General features: G+C 33.2%; 1 protein-coding gene across 2 annotated transcripts; it reads right to left on the bottom strand.

Annotated features, from left to right (window-relative positions):
- Positions 1-428: 428 nt before the first annotated feature.
- On the bottom strand, positions 429-3,747 carry LOC120214328 (PGR5-like protein 1B, chloroplastic). Of its 2 annotated transcripts, none has more exons than XM_039212249.1 (11): positions 3,491-3,747; positions 3,114-3,229; positions 2,612-2,708; positions 2,403-2,503; positions 2,075-2,131; positions 1,767-1,843; positions 1,561-1,612; positions 1,312-1,422; positions 1,123-1,220; positions 930-1,029; positions 429-708 (listed from the first exon to the last, which is right to left on the bottom strand). In XM_039212249.1, the coding sequence occupies exons 1-10, from the start codon at positions 3,684-3,686 to the stop codon at positions 936-938; spliced, it is 999 nt and encodes a 332-aa protein (XP_039068180.1). In that variant the 5' UTR covers positions 3,687-3,747; the 3' UTR covers positions 429-708; positions 930-935. The 2 variants fall into 2 exon arrangements, with proteins under 2 accessions (XP_039068180.1, XP_039068181.1); XM_039212250.1 differs by having other exon boundaries at positions 930-1,005; positions 3,491-3,743.
- Between the last annotated feature and the right edge of the window lie 9,325 nt (positions 3,748-13,072).

Below are 13,072 nucleotides of genomic sequence, written 5' to 3'. Positions count from 1 at the left end.
AGAAATTTACTTAAAATAGAGTTAAAAATGGGGATCTGTGATTGTAGATAGATAAGTATAACTTGTATAACTCTCCACTTTTCCTTTTAGGAGTTAATGAAGAGTAGGAAACTTTGTTTGAGTAGATTTATTTTATACAAGTTTTCTTCATAAATAAGAAACTTATTTCTGTAAATAGATACCAGAGACGAGAGTTTTGAAGTAAGTTGATTAAATCCTAAATCGTGTTTAGAAAGCAAGTCTTCTTGTACTCTTTTTTGACATGGTGAATTTTCTCCTCTTATGTTCGTGATTTTTTGTCGAAATGATTTTTCCAATTAGATCTCAATATTCTTTATTTATTTTGTGATTGTTTTACATTTATTATTATCATGCTTACATTATTACAAGTTTTATGAGCTAATGCTCATTCAGAGCAATCCATGTAGAGTATGGTTTTCATTGAATTAAAGACTTTCACAACTCACAACTTTCCTCTCCTCTTCTTGTCAACATGCCTGTTTAGGTATAAATATATTACATGTTTAATTACAAATACAGTGTTCCACATATAACACAACAGATACATGTTTTACAACGCAACACATCAAAATTTCCGCTCTGTGCTGCACACAATTACCCACCAGGATTGAACATATGACACTCTTCACTCCAGCTTTATCAGTCAGTACGTGGCATCTTGATGTGGATCTCTGAAAGTAATTCCTCCTGCAACCGTTACCGTATCTGTTAAAACACCGAAATAACACTTCTCGAGAAAAGAGACTCGTAGTGTACTGTTCGTATCATTTTCATATTTGAAACTATAAGTACAGGCAAGGCTGACCTGCACTGCAACTTCGGAGCACTGGAGACTCAAATTATTAGGTGAGTTATTGATATTGCCAAGTTATAGAAGGAAGGATTCTAGCTATAAGTATGATGTATACCTCCAATCAAGCTTCGCTTCCTTCCGGCAATGTAATCAACCTCGTTTTCGAGTTGTACTCCAATGTGGTTCCACAACTGAAGTGAAAGAAGAGTTGGGAACTTGAAATTTTGCAGCAATGTTATTATGTGAAAGGAAACTCAAAGTTTATGGTTAACTATTTTTGTTCCTCTTGAAGGAAAAAAAATACTTACTTCAAACATTTAAGAATGTTGGTGGTTCCACCGTTCGAAATCGAAAGTATGGTGCCGAAGAAGGAGATATTCTCAGTAGCACAGTTTGGGCAGGGGCCCTAGAAGGAATGTTACAAATTAGTTTCCATGGTTTATAGAACATTATGAGGCTGTTCATGATGGGGAGGGATGAAAAAAAAGAGTTTTTACCTTTAGGATCAGAGAGTCTTTCACGACCACTTTCGTAAGGGATGTAGCTAAATAAACTATCAAGGGCACAGCAGCAAACCAAGTGAAAATAAAACTGAATGGTTCCGGAAGCTGCAATTTAACAATTTCACTAAAAAGTTCAAGTACAAAAATAAATGTAGAGAACATTTTTGAGGGGAAAGAACAAAATAATATATTATCCATCGCATGCATTACTTAAAGCAACAGAACAGATGTAATAAGGTTTACCTCCAAAAGATATGTGATTTCGAATCCAGTGAGATCATCTAGGAAGAAAAACCTGGCAGGATCAGACCATAGATCGAGTGATTTATAGGGGTAAATTGATAACTACAGACGAAAAAGAAAACCAACTAGCTAGACTTCAGGATAACAAGCATGGAATTCAGATGAAAGCATATGTCGTGAGAGACGAGTGAGACAAAGAAACATACAGTCCTAGTGCAACCACAGTCGCCGGGACGTTTAAGAGGAACATCTTCAAATAGTCAACAGATAGGTCACTGTAAACCTATGTGAATAAAGATGATTAGATGAGTATGAATTGAACCATACCATAGGCTTACTAAAGGAAAATTCCTTGTGCTTTTGAAGTTCAAGAAAGATATGGCAGAAGATAGTCAAAACTTTATTGAAAATGGCTGGAATATATGCAGTGATCACCGATAAACATGCTTAGTTCAGAATTATTCATCGGTTATTCATAAATACACTAACAACAGATAATAGTGTAAGACTATACCTTTCTACTTCGGAGACTGCATCGAGGACCCTCAGCCACGATCTCACTTCCTTCCATCTAGACAATAGTTATGAAGAAAATTAAACAATATTAAAAGAAAATGTCACATTCCTAGTTTAAGAATTGAAATCAGATGCCCTATGTTTCATCATTCAAACCAATATCGAACAGGATATTGTATTCAATAGGAACAACAGTAAACAGAGGTTAGGTCATGAAGCAATGAATACTCCGCCAGTTAATGTTTTCAATATTTGATATCATTTCCGAGATTGAGACGTGAAGATCATTTTATGTCATCTGAAAAAGAGAAAAAGGCGGTACAAACCTTTAGCCTCCGCTTTAACTCATCGAACTCTTCGTCGCTCATAATTGGCTTCCCGGACACATAAGCCATTGAGGCTTCTAGAAATTTCTGCTCATCAGAACCTGCAAAATAGTGGAAAACAAGAAATTTATGGCACCTTCAATTAGACTAATGTCATGATTCATGACCTTATTGGTTGAACAAAGGCTTGATAGGAAATTGGACTGTACTTAGCATGACAACACTACTGCCTTCCCACATTAGTTCTTCCTTGAGATTATCGAATTCCTCGTTTGACATGATAGCTTTTCCCTCGTAATAGAATGCCTGCAGAAAACGAGAGGAAGCAAAATTTTTGTCATCCAAACTCAACAGCCATTTGAATTTAAGTGGTCAGGCAGTTTTCCTAGTTAAGACCGCCGTTGATCCATTCTTTGCCTATGTTACCTGGCCTCAAGTCAGCATAAGCCAAGTATGTATCCAACATAATTATACTCTTATTTTCAAAATTTTTTCTATATATTAGGACGATCATAGTCATTCTTCTATCTTATAGAATTTTTGGGACGAAAACAAGTTATCAATAAAGAAAGAAAGAAAGAAAGAAAATATTTAAATTAGATTAGAATTTGAAATTTTCAGGGGTGTCCGTCAGCCCCTCGATCCAGCCCTGCTGTCAAATGCAAATACTTTTGAGAAATATAATTCTTGGGTAGAATTGAGCAAGCTTACTTGTAGGGCTTGAAGAAACTCTTGCTCCATTTCACCCAAAGACTTCTTCTCTTTCTTGTCTATACTACAGTAGGGAAGAATTTTACCATCAACAACTTCATCTTCTTCGACCTGACCTGCAAATGATGTTAGAATCACCTACGATTCTTCGGCAAGTCCAAATGGAAAACGAGTCCTACTTACATAGATAAATCATGGGTGCTCAAATTTCCCCCCTAAGAACCCACTAGTTATGAAAAGACAAAAAGAAAAAGAAGCTAAATTAAGGAGCCTAATCATTTTAAAGAATATATTTCAAATATTCTTGCAAATTTAGAAGTAAATAAACACAAGGAACATAAAAAAGGGGTTTGTGGCCATGAAACTATGATGGAAACCTGGTTGATCAGCAGTAGCCTTGAAGGGTAGTAAGAACAATCTGCGTCGAACAAATAGCTGCTTTCCATCGGATTGAACCCTGGTAGAGGAAGAAGAAGAGAAACAAATCAAGGGTTTTTGAATAGTGGCAGTGAAGAAACGAGGAGGAAGCGAAGTGAAGGCCAGTTTGGTAGCCATTGCTGATGAATATGGCATAACCAAGTAGTGGATTATTTTGGGTGAGATATTTGTAATTATGAGAATGGCTTTTGTTTTTGTTGGAGGGAAGGAGAGACCAAAGATAAGGCAGGAGAGCAACGTGTGGAGGGAAATGCAACGGTCTTTGCTCTCTTGCCTTGCCTTCAAAGGATAACCCATTTTTTATCTTGCAAAATCTGCCACGTCTCCTTCCATGCTCCTTTCCTAGAATGTCTTGGTCCACGTCACTTCTGTGGTGTTTCATTTAGGTAAATTACATAATAGTCGCTCAAGTATTAGTAAGTTTCTCTTTTCCTCGTCAAAATTTTGAAAGTAACATAATGATCACTACTGGTATCGAAAAGTAACACAAGTGTTATTGTGCCATTAAGCATCGTTATCTCTATCACAGAAAACTAACTTAGCATATTTGGGCTATTGAGCTTTTGACTTCCTAGAATGCATTGCTATGCTTTTTGATGTTTTCAAATATTATACTAATGTATTCAATTTGTTTTGTGATAATTGACATTAATATGTAAATATGCTAATTTGACATATTTGAAGTGTAAAAATGAGCTAAATACTTTGTTCAATAGTGATAGTGAGTTATATGCTAATTTGATAATGTAAATGTTAAATTTTCTGTAATTGGCAGTATATTAAAATGAGCCTCTGGCATGCCATTGCATGTATATATATTGTTCACAAATTTTTAAAAACTTTGATCTTGATGAGGCGGAAAGATGTTGATCATTAGGACTATGTGTCCCAACAAGGTGTTGTGATGAATATTATGTTTGTACCATATTGATACTTGATAAGGAGGTGAGATCTGAATATTCCTAGACTACCAATAAACCAATTGGGCTAAACTCAATGAAATACCAATGAATTCTTTCTGTAATCACCATTTTTGTTTTTACCTTAACATTCTAGCAGCTTCCACTCAACGCCGACAACAACCCATGGTTACCTTTTTTTAAGTTTCAGCAGCTTCCGGTAAGAACAATTGCCCCCTCCACGTTTTAACAAACACCAACAGCTCCCAAACCCCTCCATCCAGTAACTTCCAGCAAGCAACCCAGCTGTCCCTTCACATTCCAGTAATTTTCGGCAGCTCCACCCGTGGACTCCTGAGCACCGTCCACGTCCTAGCATCCACATCAACAAATCAGAAAACAACAACTAATTTAGATTTTTATTTTCATAATTGTAAAGGGTTATAAAAACCCAAATCACAATGTAAGAAAGGGCTCTTCTTCTCTCAGCCACCATTTTTCGAAGAGAACAAATATGTAACAGAGGGATCCTCCTCCTTTTTTTTCCTTTTCGAAGCAATATACCAAATATAACAGTGAGCATTTTTTTTACTTTCTATATACTTATTTTCAGCAATTTTCGAATAAAAAAATATAATAAAAGAGAAGAATACGTTTACCTTAGCTCGAGTCATATCTTCGCCGGAGTTGGTGTCGTAGAGATCTATATGGATTCGGGTTAGTGGTTACGAGGTTTTGCATGTGGATTAGAGGTCTTGTTTTTGAGTTTAGTGTTAAAAGAGAGAAAGTTCGAGGGTCATAGGGGGTTTGTCTAAGTAGTCCGACCACCGGTGATGGTGGTCGGAGAGCGTTTGGTGCCGACGTTGGTGGGCTGTGTTGGGAGCGGCTGCTGCGTGAGGAAGACCCATGAATTTTTAGGTGGGTTTGAAAGTGAAACAGAATGGAAATGGGGGGTTTAATATAAATTTTGGGGAAACTCGCAAGTTAGTCCTCCTTGTTTAGTCTCCTTTTGCGTTCTGATAACTACTTTTGGTCTAACCATCACTTAGGTCCCCGTACTTTAGCCATGAACTTCCATTTTGGTCACTCTTGCACTTTATTTTATTTTAATTTTGGACATGCGGATTTATTTGTTTACATTCCAGTCATATTTGCATTTTGTTATATTTTAATTTTACATGTTTTTTTTGTTGATTATATTTTGGTCATTCATGTTTTTGTTATTTATTTCTAATACAATTTGGTGCTATTTTTATTTATTTCTTTCAATTTAGTCCTTTACTGAATGCTTTAATTTTAACTTTGTATTTTTTATTTATTTTAATTTAGTCTTTTTATATTCAATAATTATTTTTAATTTTTGACTTTTATTTTAATTTCTTTAAAGTTAATCCTTTGATTATTGTACTTTATTTTTTATTCATTTCATTTTAGTCACATGATAATATATACGAAAGACTCATAAGTATAATTTAACCAATTTCATAATTTGATATAATAATTATTTATTTTTAAATATTAAAGAAAGGGGCTGTCTTAAAGCAACTAGAAGTCATTTTCTGATATTTCTAAGTAAATAAATATCTTAATTATAAAAATATAAAAAAATATATATTTATAAAAATTAATATATTTTCTTGGAATTATACTAATAAATTTGAAATAACAGGATTATGAATTAAATATATTTTTGAATTCTTAAATTTCTAATAATAGAGATAATTTATAATTAATGGGTACCAATTTTGGGTGTTATAGGGGTGTTAATCCTTCTCTAAACGTAACCGACCACGAATCCCTTTTTATTACTAAAATTTTTTGTTATACGCAGACTAGTTTATATTTTAAATTATGTTTTCTTAAAAACTCTTTTAAAAGATTGTTTTTAGGTACTTGACCTACCTAATCCAAAAATGTCAATGGCTACTCCCAAAACATTTTTAAAATAAAAATAATTTATTTATTCATTTTACTTTTCCCGCCAAATAAAAATTCGTACCCGAGCGAAATCGGTTACGACAGCTTCGCGACTCCACTGGGACCCTGGTCAAACCTAAGTCGATTATATATTATCTCTATAATTAGAAATTGAGAATCCAATTTTATTTAATTTATGATTCTTTTTAGTTCTTTCAATTTATTTTATACTGTTGTATATTAATATTTAATTTTATTTTTAGTTATTAATTTCTGTGTGAACATTTCTCCTCACACACAACACTTGCATTGCATAACATCAACTTTATTGTAACACCCTCAACCCGTACCCGACCCGGATCCGAGTCCGAGGTGTCACATTGACTTTTCAAACTTTGGCTCTTGACAAAATTCAAAGAAAATTTAAAACTTTAATTAAAGTAAAAGCAGTTTATTTACATAACTTGACCACAATAACTAAAATTAATCAGAGCATATTAACTCAATCCTGTAGTATATGCCAATTATATTCAAAATAACCAAAATTATTTAAATCGTCTATTTTTTGATATGAAATTTGTAAGGGATATGCTGGCCTGTCTTGCTCTCATAGCTTTTCTTCTAGCTTTCTGGAACCTACGTGTGAAACACTCACACGCTAAGTCGATGACTTAGTGAGGCAAATAAAACTTATAATGCACTTAATAACATTTAACAATGCATGCATGTTTCATTCTATCATGCTATACTAAATCACCTTATTTCATCATAGCATACAAAATCATATCAGATTACTTAACAAAATATACTTACATACACATAAAGCATCATTAACAGTTTATCTTTTAATCACATACTTTTATACTTAAACCCCTTAATCAAACAATATACACATATACAACATCATATCATTTCTACAACATTTATCGTATCACAAACATATATTTGTTATTATCTCATGATTAGCCCATGGACATATGTGAGAACTATAGGTATGTGAGTCTATAGAGGTTGTGCACTAATGCTGTCACCATAGCTCGTATAATTGCACCGAAGTGCCGCGTAGAATTTGCACCGTAGTGCCATATAAGATTGTCTATAAGGACCACATATAAATTCCTTAAGAACCATATACATATACCAAGGATCACGTAAGTGTCTCAAAAGACCTCATACATGCTCCAAAGAATACATATACGTCCCGAAGGACCACGTAGAAAATTCCTCAAGAATCATATACATATGCTAAAGACCAAATACGTGTCTCAAAGGACCTCATAGATGTTCCATATGATACCTATATGTTCCGAAGGACCGCGTAGACCCTCGACTCTTGGCATGCCAACTATACCCCAAAGCTCTCAAGACACATAACATGGGCACTATATTTTATATCCTTGCACATATTCATGTAAACATATCACATATTCATATAAGCTCGTAGCTTCATTCACACATACATGTAATCACGTAGTTCATATCAATTCTCATATGATTTCATATTCATATAATCACGTAATTCACTTACACATAGCACATTTTTATGTAATTCATATATATCCCTTAGCTTAATCACGTAGTTCATGTCAATTCTCATATGATTTCATATTCATATAATCACGTAATTCACTTACACATATCACATTTTCATGTAATTCACATATATCCCTTAGCTTAATCACGTAGTTCATGTCAATTGTCATATGATTTCATATTCATATAATCACGTAATTCACTTACACATAGCACATTTTCATGTAATTCACAGATATCCCTTAGTTTAATCACGTAGTTCATGTCAATTCTCATATGATTTCATATTCATATAATCACGTAATTCACTTACACATAGCATATTTTCATGTAATTCACAGATATCCCTTAACTTATATCTCTTGATCATTTAATCACAACTTCTTACCACATATCTCATAGTCATGTTTTCATATATTCATTTCATCACACAGGCTCATAGTTTCTGATCATATCATTCACATTCTCTGACTTATCTCTTATGCTCTGGTAATCACTACACTTATTTCATATAACTTATTCCCGTATAATTCACATATAAACACCGAGATCACTTTCACATAGCTTATATAAGTTTTTTGAATCCTTTCATATTACCTGATAAGATATATCATATAGGTATATAATAACTTATCTCATTTCGTCTACTTTATGCTTTATTTCTTTGTATTACCTTAGATTATATAACTTATGTCGTATTTCTAAACATATACACTTAATAGTATTTTATTTATATACTACTTTAATCCATTTAATTAATTCAATTTCATATATTCCTTATAACCTTTTCATATAACTCCATAGATCATTAGCATATAATTTATCCTATATATATACATATCATCGCTTTATATTCAAGTTCCCTAATTGATATATTATTCACATTTCATTCTATAATTCTATCTTATTTAGTTTCCTCAATTCTCATTAAATCAAATACCTCTATTTTACTAATTCTCATAACCATGTATTCACATAGTCTTATATTTCATTATCATATTACTTATATTTATTCTCCTATGATTCTTCATAAACCTCTATTTCCATTTCCCTACATCTCTTGACTTATCTTCTATATTCATATAATTTCATAACTTATTTGATATTCTCTCATTAACACTTAATAGTGTTTGTATATAAACCACATAGCACATACAAAACATATCAATTCATATAATCAAGCATACATACACTCATATTTAACTCATGCCTTTAATCATGAATTCATATGTAACGCTTCAGGAAATAGACTCATCGCAAATCTTCTTCCCATCACACATCATATACTATTGAATATGCACTCACCTGGCTTCACTAGTCAATTTCAATCTCTCATCTTTCCCTTTGATCGATCTTACTTGACAATGATTCTGGAACTCGTTTAGGCTCTGAATCTACATAATTATACATTTTAAGGCAATTATTAGATACCTACACCTTGTAATTTGATACTAGAAACTTAACCGAACTCATTAAACCAATAATCATTTTTTCTTTTAGGGGGAATCGGTTCCCTACTGTGGGGGAATCGGTTCCCCAAAGATATTCTGGAATTTCTGGTTCGGTTGAGGGGGTATCGATTACCCTTTGAATGAGTACCGATTCCCCCTTGAATGGGTACCGATTCCCCTAGCCCAGAAATCTTGTTTTGAGCTCGAAAATCACTTTATTTTCAGCTCCACACTTCTTATTTCACTTCCTTTAATATTCTTAACTCAAATATACATACTTAAACTAATTTATACCCATTAATTTCATCTTAAACCTCAAAATTCTATTATCCATATAGAAATCAATAATCATACCAAATTTTCCATGTTACCCAAACTTAATTCTAACACTTCTAGCTTCTTATTCTCATAGATGACAAGTCAAATTCATCCTCTAAATTCATATAAACCTTCTTATTCAAAATTTCACTTAAAAACTCCAATTCTTCAATCTCCTCTAACTCATTTATCTTTTGATTTTAAGATAACTTAAGATTTCCTTAAGCTTAGTTATCATCTAATGATCAAAACTAACTCATAAAATCAACAATTAATTGCTTAACCAGAAAACTCACCTTTGCCTTGGAGCCTTCACGGGAGGACAAGAAGAAGAAGAAAGAGGAAAGAGTTTCCAGATAACTCTTTTCCCCACCCCCCACGTGATTCATATTTATTAAGGGAAAAAATATCTTTCTTGTCAAATGACCATTTTGCCCTTTAATTCTCTTAATAATTACTAACAACTTTAAGGAAATATCTATACATAAATCATTGAACTATTCAACTATCCTACTTTTATCCCCAAATTATGAAATTTTACAATTTAATCACCAACCCGGTATTGAGGATGTTACATTTATAATCAAGATTTTCCCTTTTTAAATGGAAGTGAAAGCGACGTCTTTGTGAGAATTTATTCTCCGTGTTAGACCAAGCAAGTAACTTTCAGGGTTCATATGCTCTATATCTTTGTGAGAATTTATTCTTTGTGTCAGACATAGGGAAATGTGTCCCTTCGAATTGAACTCGGTCCGCTTAAGTCTGTGATGGATTAGGATTGAGGGTTTGGCAGCCCAAGGGGGCACCAACAAGGACAATTAAAGTACATTTTCTCCTAGAACTGAAACCCTGTATATAATAAACCCTAGAAATTCTCCTGATCTAAGACAATATTAAAACCCTATCCGTAGGTGAACACAAAGGAGAAATAAGCTTTAGCTTTTAATTTATTTTATTTTTAATGATTTTTTTACATGAATAAATGCATGTGAACTAGAAATCATGCAGTTAGGCTAATTTTTCCAAACAAAGCATGGAACTATAAATCATGAGGTTAGGATTTTTATATCATGATAGATAGGAGATTTTCTTTCCATTAATTGGTACTAACCAATTTATTTTTTCCTTTCTCATTTTTATTTTTTCATACATTTTGTTTTGCTCTAACTTGTTTATATTGATTTCTTTTGTTTGCATTGCATGATCATAGCATAACCCAAAAGGTGTTGATTTGAAAGATTGTTCATCAAATTGGAAAGTTTTCATAAATGGACAAAAAGTTTTATGATCAAGCAAACTATGACATAACCAAGGAAAGACATCCTGAGGAAACTCTGAGGATAGAAGAGAGCTATGCACACAAAGATCCTGTTATATTGATACCAAAAGTATTCCACAAAGATCATGTTAGATTGATACCAAAAGTATTCTACGATAAGAGTATCAGTCGGGGCACTCAGAATAAATGAGGTTTTTATGAAGCTCAAGCATGCTATTTGAAGGATCAAAACAAGAAATTGAGCACAGAAATGGAAACCATGCATGAAGATTTCCAAAAGATCAGTCAAGCCTTTCGAAATGCTGGTATAGGAAACACCCCATAAGAGTAGATAACAGGGGTCACCAAACTGAAAAAGAACTGCAACATATATGAAGATCTTGTCCAAGAACTTCTTGGACTCAAAGGTTCTCTTACAATGGATAATGAGCAACATTCCCTACAACTCCGAAGGTTGACACAGAAGATGAAGGAAAAAGATAATGTCATGGAAGAAGTTGCAGTCCAGACAAGCAATATGGCCCATAAGCTTATAGACTTAGCTGACTTCACAAGGAATTGAAGTAGACTGATAATTCAACTGTTGAGCATGAGTGGAAGTTAATTTGGTTTTTAAGGGAAATAGAGAAATTAGGAGTGAAAGTTATCCCCTACATGTAAAAGTTTTGTTCGATGCACCGAAACTTTTGTGTTCAATGAAATCTGTTTTAAGATGATTACTCTTGAGTAACACCTTTTCATACATGGATTTGCATTTTGCATTTGTACTTTTATGTTTGCTTTTGTATTGCACAATTTGCATTCTTATTTTTGTATTTCTACATTTTTTGCATATTCATTATTGCATTTGCATCTTTGCATTTTTACGTTTGTATTTACATTTTCATTTTTGCATTTTCATTTTTGCATAATTACATTTTGTTTCAAACTATTTTACAAACATTTAATCATATAAATATGAGAATAATTCGAGGAGGATTCCATGACAGAATTTCTGAAATCAAATTGGAGTTAACTTGGTCTTCCTAAAGAAGGATAAGAGCCATGAATGAAATTTTAGCAAGGTTTGGTAGAATCGAGAAACTGCAAGTGCAACTTATCAAGACTAAACAAGAAATGACTGATCATGCAAAAAAGTTTCAGGCTGATTCAAAAGAACAAATGACCACGTTAATGGACATGATGAATGATATGATCCATGGAGAGAAATCCTTAGAAGATCCTGTTGTAACAGGTTTGGATGGGAGGATGAATGCTAGTAGTATATCTGAAGTAATGAAAACAAATGACCTGGTCCAACATAACTCCCTCGATCACAAAAGAGCAATTAGTCGTTCAGAACGATCACAGAAAGTGAAAGTATCTCGATCAAGAAAAACTCTGAAGGTGTTTCAAGAATCTAACTCAGATATGTACCCTCATTTGGTTAAAGGTCAATACATTACACCAAGATTGGTGAAAGTGTCACCAAAGCCTTATGCTCATTGCTATGATCAAAATAGTTTCTGTAATTTTCACTTGGGGGGTAAAGGGGCATTCAACAAGGAATTGTTGGCCACTGTTAAAAGAAATAGAGACGCTCGTTGACAAAGGAGTCTTGACACAAGAAATGATCAAGAAATGGAGGGCAAATAAGGATGAAAATCCTGGGCCAACTACACACCCAACATTCGAGGAATGATAGAGCAAGCTAAATAAACAAGTGGATGTTGTTATCTACCACTGTAGTACTTTCTACTTTCAGCATCTTGTTTGAACATGTTTTTATTCCTTTCTCTGTCTTGTTGTGATAAATAATTTTTTGTTTCTATTATGGTTATGAGCAAGGAATTAAATTCTAATCTTGAAATTTTTGAGTATCAAGTAGATTAAATATTCTTTTTTCAAGAATTATAGATCTTTGGCAAGTGGTAAAATTATACATTCCATATCCTATACAATGCCAATTACTTGACCCTTACTAAAACCAAATCTTGACCATACATTTATCTGAGACTCTGAAGTAATGTCTCTACCTGTTTTTGAGACACCAAATCCAAATGTTTACCTTATTGGGTAGAGTTGATTGGTTTATAACATTCCACCATATACATGACTTCAAAAGTCACACATTTGTCCTTCCAA

This window comes from Hibiscus syriacus, unplaced genomic scaffold, assembly GCF_006381635.1.
Source record: "Hibiscus syriacus cultivar Baekdansim isolate YM2019G1 unplaced genomic scaffold, ASM638163v2 tig00110057_pilon, whole genome shotgun sequence".
NCBI lineage: Eukaryota > Viridiplantae > Streptophyta > Magnoliopsida > Malvales > Malvaceae > Hibiscus > Hibiscus syriacus.
Note: the sequence above shows the minus strand (reverse complement) of the source record. Positions and strands in the feature narration are given on the sequence as shown.

Excerpts from the sequence above, each read along its gene's own strand:
- LOC120214328 (XM_039212249.1), bottom strand. The coding sequence starts at position 3,686 with ATGCCATATTCATCAGCAATGGCTACCAAACTGGCCTTCACTTCGCTT. Across the intron at positions 2,504-2,611 it reads CAGTAGTGTTGTCATGCTAA|GTTCTGATGAGCAGAAATTT; the intron begins GTACAGTCCAAT and ends ACTATTTTGCAG. Across the intron at positions 1,844-2,074 it reads GCAGTCTCCGAAGTAGAAAG|GTTTACAGTGACCTATCTGT; the intron begins GTATAGTCTTAC and ends TTATTCACATAG.